Raw genomic sequence first — 13250 nt, 5'->3', positions numbered from 1 at the left:
TACAGTTGCGTTGCATTGCTTTGTAGTCATTTTTTGTCTCATGGCGTTTGTTTTGCCCCTTTTCATAGTCATCATGAGTCTCTTTGCAGCTGCTTTGCATCATTTTGTGTCTCTTTGTTTATTTTGCCCCTTTTGTTGTCCTTTTGAATCTCTTTGTAGTTGTTTTTTTGTCTCTTTACAGTTGTGTTGCATTGCTTTGAAGTCATTTTTTGTCTCATGGCGTTTGTTTTGCCCCTTTTCATAGTCATCGTGAGTCTCTTTGTGCCGCTTTGCAGCTGTTTCCTCATCTCTTTGTAGTCTTTTTGTGTGCCTTTGTGTTTGTTTTGCACCTTTTGTAGTTGTTTTGTGTGTAGTTGCGTTGCATGTACAGTACAGGCCAAAAGTTTGGACACACCTTCTCATTCAATGCGTTTTCTTTATTTTCATGACTATTTACACTGTAGATTCTCACTGAAGGTATCAAAACTATGATGAACACATGTGGAGTTATGTACTTAACAAAAAAAGGTGAAATAACTGAAAACATGTTTTATATTCTAGTTTCTTCAAAATAGCCACCCTTTGCTCTGATTACTGCTTTGCACACTCTTGGCATTCTCTCCATGAGCTTCAAGAGGTAGTCACCTGAAATGGTTTTCCAACAGTCTTGAAGGAGTTCCCAGAGGTGTTTAGCACTTGTTGGCCCCTTTGCCTTCACTCTGCGGTCCAGCTCACCCCAAACCATCTCCATTGGGTTCAGGTCCGGTGACTGTGGAGGCCAGGTCATCTGCCGCAGCACTCCATCACTCTCCTTCTTGGTCAAATAGCCCTTACACAGCCTGGAGGTGTGTTTGGGGTCATTGTCCTGTTGAAAATAAATGATCGCCCAACTAAACGCAAACCGGATGGGATGGCATGTCGCTGCAGGATGCTGTGGTAGCCATGCTGGTTCAGTGTGCCTTCAATTTTGAATAAATCCCCAACAGTGTCACCAGCAAAACACTCCCACACCATCACACCTCCTCCTCCATGCTTCACAGTGGGAACCAGGCATGTGGAATCCATCCGTTCACCTTTTCTGGCCTCACAAAGACATGGTGGTTGGAACCAAAGAACTCAAATTTGGACTCATCAGACCAAAGCACAGATTTCCACTGGTCTAATGTCCATTCCTTGTGTTTCTTGGCCCAAACAAATCTCTTCTGCTTGTTGCCTCTCCTTAGCAGTGGTTTCCTAGCAGCTATTTGACCATGAAGGCCTGATTCGCGCAGTCTCCTCTTAACAGTTGTTCTAGAGATGGGTCTGCTGCTAGAACTCTGTGTGGCATTCATCTGGTCTCTGATCTGAGCTGCTGTTCACTTGCGATTTCTGAGGCTGGTGACTGGATGAACTTATCCTCAGAAGCAGAGGTGACTCTTGGTCTTCCTTTCCTGGGTCGGTCCTCATGTGTGCCAGTTTCGTTGTAGCGCTTGATGGTATTTGCGACTCCACTTGGGGACACATTTAAAGTTTTTGCAATTTTCCGGACTGACTGACCTTCATTTCTTAAAGTAATGATGGCCACTGGTTTTTCTTTAGTTAGCTGATTGGTTCTTGCCATAATATGAATTTTAACAGTTGTCCAATAGGGCTGTCGGCTGTGTATTAACCTGACTTCTGCTCGGCACAACTGATGGTCCCAACCCCATTGATAAAGCAAGAAATTCCACTAATTAACCCTGATAAGGCACACCTGTGAAGTGGAAACCATTTCAGGTGACTACCTCTTGAAGCTCATGGAGAGAATGCCAAGAGTGTGCAAAGCAGTAATCAGAGCAAAGGGTGGCTATTTTGAAGAAACTAGAATATAAAACATGTTTTCAGTTATTTCACCTTTTTTGTTAAGTACATAACTCCACATGTGTTCATTCATAGTTTTGATGCCTTCAGTGAGAATCTACAATGTAAATAGTCATGAAAATAAAGAAAACGCATTGAATGAGAAGGTGTGTCCAAACTTTTGGCCTGTACTGTATTTGTAATCATTTTTGTCTCTTTGCATTTTTTTTGCCCCTTTTCATAGTTATCATGAGTCTCTTTGCAGCTGCTTTGCAGCATTTTGTGTCTCTTTGTTTGTTTTGCCCCTTTTGTTGTCCTTTTGAATCTCTTTGTAGTTGTTTTCTGTCTCTTTACAGTTGCGTTGCATCTCTTTGAAGTCATTTTTTGTCTTTTTGCGTTTTTTTGCCCATTTTCATAGTCATTACAGCTCTCCTTGTGCCTCTTTGCAGCTGTTTTGCATCTCTTTGTAGTTGTTTTGTGTCTCTTTGTAGTCTTTTTGTCTCCCTTTGTTTGCTTTGCCCCTTTTTATAGTCACCATGAGTCTCTTTGTGCCTCTTCGCAGCTGTTTTCTCATCTCTGTGTAGTTGTTTTCTGTCTCTTTGTAGTCTTTTTGTGTGTCATTGTGTTTGTTTTGCTCCTTTTGCATCTCTTTGTAGTTGTTTTGTGTCTTTTTACAGTTGCGTTGCATCTCTTTGTAGTCATTGTTGGTGTTTCTGTGTTTGTTTTGCCCCTCTCTGTAGTCATCATGAGTGTCTTTGTGCCTCTTTGCAGCTGTTTTGCATCCCTTTGTAGTTGTTTTGTGTCTCTTTTTAGTCTTTTGTCTCCCTTTGTTTGTTTTGCCCCCTATTATAGTCACCATGAGTCTCTTTGTTCCTTTTTGCAGCTGTTTTGCATCTCTTTTTAGTTGTTTTGTGTCTCTTTATAGACTTTCCGTGTCTCTTTGTGTAGCCCCTTTTTCATAGTCATCATGGGTGTCTTTGTGCCTCTTTGCAGCTGTTTTCTCATCTCTTTGTAGTTGTTTTCTGTCTCTTTGTTTGTTTAACCCCTTTTTGTAATAATCACAAGTCTCTTTTTGCCTATTTGCAGCTGTGTTGCATCTATTTGTAGTTGTTTTGTGTCTCTTTGTAGGGGTTTTCCATTTCTTTGAGGTAATTTTGAGTCTTTTCCTGCAGCATGTGTTAATTTAAGTGACATTTTGCAAATGAAGGCTGGGGTGGCCTCTGACACTTTAGGCCCTTGGGTCTGTGTCTGGTAGGCCCGTTCATTAATCCATTCATGTGTGTGTGTTTGTGCTGCGAAGGACTCACTTACCTGATTCTGATTCTGATCTTCACCTGTCTGTCAGAGCAGCTACCCCTCTGCATCACTCAGGGTTGCTTTGTATCTTTCTCTTCCTGTGTTTCTTGGCAGGATAAATTTGTGCTGTTGGTTGAAACGACTTCCTGAGCTGAAATATTTTGTTCATACTGAGATAAGAGCCTGTCAGATTTTTCCCAGAGCTTCCTACCACTATTGATCCACCCTGACACCTACCTCTACAAATATTATACAACATCCTATAGAGAACCTTCAAAAGAAAACTGTGGTGCAGGTTATATGTCCACCAAGCAGAAAAAAAACAAATGCATCAGACCTGGTATTGAAAAGATACTTAGTATTAAAGAATCTGTTCCTTACTTTGTGGCTCATCACTTGGACTTTTCAACCAAAAAATGTCACTTTGAGCAAAAGCTGTTGCTTTTGGGAACCCTGAGCCCTCAAACCTTTTGGGCCCGATACTCCCATTCAGATATCTATCCATAGCTATAAGATACTGTCCCCTCTGAATCTCGTTCTGAATCCATCGCCACTCTAAATCTGGCTTTACAACCAGCACATCAAGCTTAGTGATAAGTAAAGAGACGGTGACTTTTAGCATGGGCTCAGACTCAGAGTGGAAGTAAATATCGTCTGGCTGAATGATGAGATATTTTTAGACGAGACGATCATGGCGCTCGCACCGATGCCTCTGTGATGAAATCAATTGGGTGGAATGATGACTTACCATTATCCATTGTCTTGCAATTACCTTGCTGGGGTGGTGAGATAGATGACTTTCCCAGCGGCCCATAAACATAATTTGACACTTTGCCCCGACTGCTCTCTGTTCATACCGTCTGTCAGTTGAATGTATAATCCAATCACCATCTGGATCTCCTACCTGATCCTCCCATTCACTCTCTTGCATCAGAAGCCTATACAGTGGCTTCTTTTGTTGTATGTATGGCTTTGAGTATGACTCATAGGTATGACTTAAACCAGGATGATTACATATATTGATAGCTTAGTCTCAAGGTTCAAGGTTTCTTTATTAGTACCCAAGAGTAAATTTATTGTGCAGACAGGTCTCTGCAGTACCCAGACGAATTGCCACACAGCAGTTCTTTCGCTCATTGATTTGGATTTTGAATGATGCATGAGCTTTTTACTAGCTCTTTGTCAAACCCGAGAAACAGTTTCCTAAATATGTGAACTCTAAGAGTTATTGCTTGAATTGATAATCCCTCTACAAGTCACGTTACTGTTGTTTATTCAAATGCTTTCACTCTGGCTGTGTCCTGGCGAGCAGAGCGGTCGTCCGTGGCTTTCCAATTATTCCGATATCTTAAATTTTCTTCAGCACAGCTTTATTTTTTCTCTACTTTGCATTTCTTTCATATTTTACTTCTTCCTCTGCTTGTCCCTTTGTCCTTCCTCGTCTTTATCTTCCTGCCATTTACCTCACCTCATTCCCTTTTCATCCTCTGTTGTCTGGTTGCCATGGTGAAGCAGTTGCGCGCACACGTGTGTGTGTGTGTGTGTGTGTGTGTGTGTGTAAAGAGGGGGGGCTCCCTATCAATTGTCTGTGTCTGTGTCTGTGACTATGCTGGTTGAGCAGATGCTGCCATCCAATCAAATGTCTCCACTCAGACCGCCATGTCTAATGGGATTGGTGAAATTGGTGATTTGTAATTAACATTGCACACACACACACACGCACACAATGTTTTGGACCAATACTGACCTTTTCTCCACCTCATCAGGATGCCAGTTGGTGTGTGTGTGTGTGTGTGTGTGTGTGTGTGTGTGCTCCCACATAAATACAGTAGTTTGTGTGCCCAAGTGTTAATGCGTGTGTGTGTGTGTAGTGTAAATGCCTGCTGGCTGTGTGAAAGAAGGCTGCTGGGGAGCTGATATGTAGAAGGATCCGTCCTCCAGATTCCTGTAATCCAGCTCACATGAGAAGCTGCCAGCACACCAGCCAGCCTACAGAAAGCAGACAGAGTCTTGGAAAGACACTTGACATTTCACTGGCATTTCACAGAGAGGACCCCAGAGGCTCTAACTGGGCTCCTCATTAATTCCCCCTCTCTCCTTTTTTCCAAACACACGTTAGCCAAGGCCCAGGGAGGGTTTGTTGAAACTTTGTCAGCACTGGGACCCAATTGAGAAATGTAGTGAAAGAAGGAGCGGAGCTAATGAAAACAGATTGCTCCAGTAGTCATGTAGTGGAGGACTCAAGAGATGCTGGTCTTCTGGTGATTTTAGTGAGGGTGGAGCATTTCTCTGAAGTGCAGCTGTGTGTGTGAGCAGGTATATGAAGGTACATCAAATGATCAGGGCATTTACATATGTCACAACTGTCTGTCAGCCTAATTACTGAAGATTTAGATACTCCTCATCCACTGCGAGGGTCCGAGGACAGAGGGATGCCGTATGCTGTAAAGCCCTCTGAGGCAAATTGTGATTTGTGATATTGGGCTTTTTTTTTTTTTTTTTTTTTTTTTTTAAATTAAAGATTATTTTTTGGGCTTTTTTGCCTTTATTGTATAGGACAGAGTGAAAGGAGGTGAGAGAGAGAGAGCGGGGGGTGACATGCAGAGATGGTCGCAAGCCGGAGTTAAACCTGCGACCGCTGCAGCAAGGCATCACCTCTGTACATGGGGCGCCGGCACTATACACTACGCTACCGACGCCCCGTGATATTGGGCTTTTTAAGTAAAACTGAATTAAATTGAATAGTACCTTGCAGCGGATATCGGGTCAGACTTTTCCACAAATAGTACATTACATTACAGTCAAACATTATGTAATTAAATTTACTTTTAAGAAATCTAATGTTGTAATTCTTGTGTTTGCTTTTAACTGGTCAAACATAGAGTGTGTTTACAAGACAAATAATCTGTGTGTGACTCTATCTCTGATTTTCAACAAAATCTTTCCTGCCTCACTCAGAACTTTTGGTTTGGAAATTGGGTGAAAATGTGTCCCACTGTCACCCACTAGTGACATGGGTTAAAATGTGTATTTTTGAAAAGCTTAAAATTAACATACACGTAAATGTTCCCCTCTCTTAATATATATATATATATTTAATTATTATATTTTTGGTATTATTTTGTTGTATTTTAATTTAATTTTATTTTATTTTATTTTATTTTATTTTATTTTTTTATAAATGTATTTTCACTCCCCTTTGCTTTACATTAATGTACCTCAGTTATTAATCTTATTGTTAACTGATATGTTGCTGCTCTTATCGCCATTCCTTAACCTCAGATGAGGGGGATGGGAGGGGGGCGGATGTGGATTCATTGTTGGAAAAACTCCTAAAACGTTATTAAAATATGTTTTAAAAAAAAAAAAACATACACTTGTGTCTCTTATAAATACAATACAACATCCTTATAAAGAACAGAAACAATATATCTTTGTAAATTTGATCAGCATAACACATAAAATGTGTTTGCTGCAATTGCCCCCATTTTGAAAAGACAGAAGATACGTTGTGTTGTTCACCCCCCACCCCCCCATCACTAGAAAGCCCAGAGTGTGCTTTACACAGTCCATCAGGACTCAGATACACTGCATGTGTAGTGTTTGAAATAAAGGCTTCAGTGTCATGCCCCCCCACACAGGACAGATAGTAAGGATTTACATTAACCAGCCCAGAAACTGCAGCAGTCACAATGTTTACATCACGCTTCCAGTTTTTTGTTTTAGCTTCTAAATAGTGTTGCAGAAACAGGAAAATAATTGATCGTCTGTTCTCAGATGTTGCAGGCTCATTCTGCCTCAGTACACAGCTGCCATCCTATGGATAAGACAGTGCACTGCACGTCAGTTGACCTTCTGCCCAATGCCATTAAAACTCAATTGCAAAACACTGGGCTCACAACATATATTTACACGTACTTGCTAGTGAATAATTAATGGATATCTCTAGTTAACTGGTACATCAAAAATGCATGTAGGAGCTCCACAATGAAACAAATACACACTAAATAAGGCCACACATGGACTTGCACAAAAAGAAAAGAGAAAGTTTTAACTAATCTTAATTTTCATGATGATTTAAGTCCATGGTTGTGGTTGTTTTACAGACATACAAGTCCCACAGCACTGCCAAATGGCACACCACATGCAGATTTGAGAATTAGGCTGAGGGTCAGTATATTTATTTATCTAGAAGAAGGTTTTTGCTGAAAATGCTCTCTGACTGTCATCAGCAGTTAGTGTAAGTCATTCAAAGGTTAAAAAAAACATTGGGTGCATCAGCAATGCAGCAAAATGACATGTTTAATTCTGTAACTATAACATAAAGATATGTTTGTGTCCCATTAAGGCTACCATGGCTTGTACTGTGAGGAGGAGTACAACGAATGTCTGTCCGCCCCCTGCCAGAACTACGCCACCTGTAGGGACCTTATCAACGCCTATGAGTGTGTCTGCACACCACAGTTTGAAGGTACGTGTGTGTTCATAGCTTTACTTCTATAGAGACTATTGTGTGTTAGATAACATATGACATGCGTTGTGTGCGTGTGTGTGTGTGTGTGTGTGTGCGCAGGCAGACACTGTGAAATCTACAAGGACCCATGTCTGAAGATGCACTGCCAGAACGGAGGCCACTGTGAGAGTTCAGGACTCAACGTTTCCTGTGTCTGCCCACCTGGATACCTGGGTGAGCACTGACACCATGATGAGCAGCAGTAGACTAAGTGCTTATTAGTATAAACCATGACCCGCTTACTCAGGATAATCCACAGACTTTGTTGTGAGCAGTTTCATGTAGGAACTATTTTCTGTCTAACAAACTACACCCACGAACGCTATCGCTGCGCAAAAAGAAGTGTGCATGTTCTCCTAGCTCCCCTAGCACCACTGAACTAGCTAATGTTACAGCTCAGCTGAGGAGGACACTGTTAATGTTTACATCTCACGCTGTCACAAGCATGAGTCTCTTGTCCATGAACTACCGAACTAAACCCACCAACCGTATCACTGTGCAAAAGGATGCGAGGATCTACTAATGGATGAGAGACTAATGCTCGAGACAGCGCGAGATGTGAACATTAATGGCAACCCACACCAAAATAATCTAGATTGATAAATAGCACTACAGGTAAGAGGAGAAGTTTGATTGTGGGGTGAACTGTCCCTTAAATGTAGAGTAAGATAAGATCTGCATTTTGCTGTTGAGCCCTAAATTGTTCCTGTGGTTTAAAAAAAAAACTGTGTCAGGAGTCAGATTACTGAGAGCCTCAGTTTCTGCTCTTGACTTTTTTGCTCTACTTGTCATTGAACGCAACCTTATCTGTCCACTCAGGGGAAAAGTGTGAGGTTGACATCAATGAGTGCGAGTGCAACCCCTGTCACCATGGAGGCACCTGCGTTGACCAGTCAAATGGCTTCACCTGTCACTGTCATCCTGGGTGGGTGGGGCCCAGCTGTGAGATCTGTAAGTCAGCCTGCCAGAAAACTCCAGTTCATTAATCTAAAATCTGACATGAGGAAAGCTACATGCCTCTGTGTGTGTGTGTGTGTGTGTGTGTGTGTGTGTGTGTGTCTCAGACCTGCAGTGGAAGCCAGCACACACTGAAGTCACCCTGACCAACATGCCCCGCCACTCCCTCTACATCATCATCGGAGCGCTGTGCGTGGCCTTTGTCCTCATGCTCATCATTCTCATCGTGGGCATCTGCCGCATCAGCCGCATCGAGTACCAGGGCTCATCACGCCACGCCTACCAGGAGTTCTACAACTGCCGCAGCATCGATAGCGAGTTCAGCAACGCCATCGCCTCCATCCGTCATGCCAGGTAAGTCACAGGATCTGTATGTATTGACTGAAGTCTTACAGGAAGTTACAGAAGTGTTGCGGTGGGTTAGGGTCAGTTTGCTACTCACAATCTTAAATTAAACTCTACTTATTCTTTTTTTCCGGAGCTTGTGGACCATGTGATAACGCCAAAACAAGTGAGGAAGTCAATGGCTGTTTCCGTAGTCAGAATAAAGTGTCAAGCTCGTCAGTTTACGAGTCATGTGGAGCACTGCTACGCCTCTGAAAACAGTTCTGTTGCTCTGGACCATGGATGTATTAAGACACCTGGATACAGCATTGGCAGCAGGACTCCGTTCATTCCTATGAAAGCTCGGTGCAGTTGCATGAAGTCAAAATTGCTCTGTGTCCACAGTGTGAAATTAACGGGATGATCGGTGCTGCTTCCACATCATTGGGCCCTCTGTCAGCCCAGCAGCTGACTTCTGGTTTAGCACTCTGCTAACTTTAAATAATTTAATCTTGCGTCTCTTGTAATGTTATCAGGCTGAATGGATTCATTCTTGATTGTAGAACAAGTCATTTCTAGGAGGTTGTGAGGCTTCAAAAATTTCTCTACTGATTTATAGACATCTCTTCCCCCAATGTAAGTCTACAGGAGGAAGTCTTTTTGAGCTCAATGGCATCATTTGACAGACCCGGAAACTGCAGTACCACTGTTTGACCAGTACGAAAATTGGCTTCAAAGCCCCCCACCCACACATTCTCTTTGACTAACTCATTGGCACTGCTAACTTATATTATTGTGGCATATTCATTATCAGTACAGTCCATCTGATGCTTGTTTTCTTTATGTTCTTCGCCGTTTCATCACTACTACAAATGCAGCTATAGCCAGTATCTCACTATCACTATCCTCATTCATATTTTACAAAGCTACAAATTATATTCAGCCATAAAATAAGCCAAAAAAGCTGGAAATCAGAACAGATGTACAGAGCTGTTGCATAGAGATGATACAACATCTCATCTAGTTGCATTGGTGTGAACCGCCAGAACGGTGTTTTTCAAGTAGTTGTAGTCTCGTCCCGAATCTTTGTTCTGAACTGGGCTTTAGACCCTGGGAGCTATGCTTGGGGGAGGGGTCTGTGGCCCCCAGTAGGTTCAACCATACCAGACTGGTCTCAGGAGAGGAGCCAGATGAAAGTCAGCCCACTGGCCCAAAGCCTGGGGGTTGGGAGTGGCGTTGTTCGCTGCAGTGCCCTTTAAGAAAAGTTAATGTTTGCTCTTCATTTGTCACCATATCACTAAACTGTATTGATGATGTCACATTGATTAACTGTTTGTCTTTATGCGTTCTTATTAGATTTGGCAAGAAGTCCAGGCCTGCCATGTACGATGCCACTCCCATCGCCTACGAAGACTACAGTCCAGACGACAAGCCTTTGGTTACCCTCATCAAGACGAAGGATTTGTAAAACACAACCATCACGAGCTGTACACTACACATCTACACATGCAAACACACACATACATACACGTACACACATACATATACAGAAAGTCAGTATAAATCTTGAAGTATTTCTTAAGAAAAAAAAATAACAGCAAAACAAAATTGAATGTAAAGCGGAGAAAAAAGAAATCCAAAACATACTCAGTAGTTATAAAAGAACAAATCGGGAATTTGATACATCTATTTTCCTGTCAAAGTCAATGATAAGGCTTTATTGTAGCATAAGAGCATACTTTGCATTAAGTTATTGCCGACGGGCGACGTTGCCAGTAACCTCTGCTGTACAAGAGCGATGACTTTAGTCTGCACCAGACTGTCTGTCTGTCGGCAGGGCCAGCAACCCATGAGCCTAAATTTGTAAACTCAGCAGACAGGGCTGACAGCAGTCCTTACAGGTGTGGTAGAAATAGGTGCACTCCTCTCAGTGCATACACTGTATCTTTTTCTATATCTAAAAAAAATCTGCAGTAGGTTGCCTTACTTCGTGCATGGTTAGATTAGATGTTCTCTTTGCATTATTTTAAAATCCTTTGTACTTGGTTGTTGTTTTTTTCATTGCAGTTGTATTTCTCTCTGTCAGGATTGTGCCAAATATTTCCTTTGGGTAATTTATGGTTAGTAGATCAAATGCACACATGTATAAAATACTAGTCACAGAGTTTTTCTTTTTAAAAATACATATTGTCCTGTTCTTTACATGCAAGTTTCTCAATGGTGTATGATTAGTAAAGAAAGTGGGTTTACTGGAGTACTGTGACCCTACCATCCTACTGTATGTATTTCAGTGATATTTAGGATAATAGGTAGGTATATTTCTCAATTCACAGAAACATAGTTGGTTTAACTCAGTGTACCTGTTTATGCCAGTGTACAAATTCACCTCTAGTATTGACAGTGTTGAATAGTTTCTGGATGAGAGTTTCTTTGCTGGCTTTAAGGTGGGGTAGAGGAGGAGACTGAGAGGGACGATATCTACTCCAGAATATATGTGCTTCTGTGTCCTGCCAGTGGAAAACTCTCTGTCCGTGCAGCTGTGTTGTTCCTCTCAAGGTCAAGCAATGTTTTACCAATAGGCTCAGCTAATCCTCTGATTTCTTTTCTCTCATTTGAAACACAGCGACCACATGATTACCTATTATCTATGTTGAATGATGTAAACAATAAAGATTCAAGTGAACATAATCTGCAGCGCTCGTCTGGTGTCTCGTGTGAATTCTGGCTGAGTGTGGTGTTGTTTTCTGTGGTGACAACAGCAGGTGGTGGTGACTGCTTTTTGTAAATGACCTTAAATGTTGCTGTGATTTATTTTCACTCATGTATGTACAATTCTCAGCTGGCAACCTTAATGTTCAAAAGAGCCATATTTGGCACAACAAATAAATAAGTAAATAAATCTGGAGCTGCAAAACATATTAAGTCTATTAGGTCTACAGCTATTAAGTCTAAATTAGCCTATCCACATCACTAATGGGTCTAAATAAGCATTCATTAATGTGTTTAACAACAAGGTGGCTACTCTGCAGTCTGCTGTTTATGACCATTAGGTACTTAAACGCTGCAGCATTGTTGGTAAAAGCAAACAAATCTGTCCCCACACTGTAAAATTCTCTTTTTACTCCCAGACTTTTACTTTTTTGGACTTGAAATCCATAACTAGTCCAGCTAGAGAGACTTAACACCAGCTACCGCCACTGAGGTACAGCACAATTAATAGGAGACTGTAGACATATGGCACATTTCTAGTGACAAAATGTTTAAACATATATTTATCCGGTGTATAGGCATTTATACAACAAGAAAATTAATTTTAACAGCCACTTTACATTTGCAAAAATGATAACTTGTCATGAACCAAGCAGTCAAAGCACAAAGAACACAGGTTTACAGCTCAAAAAATGTCTACCCCCCCCCCCCCCACCCCACAAAAAAAATATGTTTTATAAAACAAATGACTAAAGATTACAGAATCAAGAGAGGTCAACAAAACATATCTCTACTGAAAACTCAAGTTAACAAAACTAGACATTCACAAGCAGATCTAACAGAAAGACACACTGGGGCAGCATATGTTGGCTGATCAGATCAAATTAAACAGAGGAGAGAACTTACATAGGCAATAAGTACAACTAACACAAAGAAACTGCTAATCCCCCCATGATGTCACAGCTTTTGGTTTGGTCCATAGGATGGCCTTCTGCATAAATTCAGGCTCCGCCCTCTGCCTCATCTTTTGCCCATCTTCAACCAGGAGGTGACTTCAGGTAACTCAAAGACAAACAGAAATGAATTATTAACTTACAAAAGCAAACAGCAAAACTGTAAACTAAATGTGTGCTTCATCTAGAAAACTGTGTTGTCAAAGTCCTAAAAAACTTTCAACAGTTTAGTACAGTATACAAACAGTATTTTAAGTGACTGCAAAGTAAAGGTACATGTGGCACTGGTGTGGGTGAGTATGTGAATCATTCAGCCTTTTGTGTGGCTGTGGGCACAGCCATCACGTAACTGAAAATTAAAATGTTAAAAATACAGGGTGCTACTGGAGAGGGGTTGCAGAGCTGCAGGTTGCCTACCTCTAAACTAGGCCTTAGTCCGGCTCAACAAAGCATCCAATACACCAGGGCCGCTTCTTTTGGTTTGTTTGTTTTTATGCATGCATCATTTGGGGATGTAATTTGAAAGCTTTAAATACTAGTGCCAACGCAACAGATGGGTTTCAGCACATACAGAAACAACAACACTTTTTTCATGTAAGAAAAGAAGCCAACCTTCTCAAATGTACCACATACAAATGGCTTAAAATGTCCAATTTAAATTTAATCCAATACATGGCTGGCTATGGACACATTTCAGTCGG

General features: G+C 41.4%; 1 protein-coding gene across 1 annotated transcript in view; it reads left to right on the top strand.

The window, feature by feature from the left end:
* The window catches only part of dner (delta/notch-like EGF repeat containing), a 94742-nt gene extending 83411 nt beyond the window's left edge, over nt 1–11331 (top strand). Inside the window, exons 9-13 of the mRNA XM_049575936.1 lie at nt 7442–7564; nt 7667–7780; nt 8426–8557; nt 8671–8917; nt 10244–11331. Coding sequence (XP_049431893.1) covers nt 7442–7564; nt 7667–7780; nt 8426–8557; nt 8671–8917; nt 10244–10355 — 728 coding nt within the window. The 3' untranslated portion in view covers nt 10356–11331. The remainder of the gene's footprint in view (nt 1–7441; nt 7565–7666; nt 7781–8425; nt 8558–8670; nt 8918–10243) is intronic.
* The last annotated feature ends 1919 nt before the right edge of the window (nt 11332–13250 follow it).

Source organism: Epinephelus fuscoguttatus, linkage group LG5 (assembly GCF_011397635.1).
Source record: "Epinephelus fuscoguttatus linkage group LG5, E.fuscoguttatus.final_Chr_v1".
Lineage (NCBI taxonomy): Eukaryota > Metazoa > Chordata > Actinopteri > Perciformes > Serranidae > Epinephelus > Epinephelus fuscoguttatus.
Note: the sequence above shows the minus strand (reverse complement) of the source record. Positions and strands in the feature narration are given on the sequence as shown.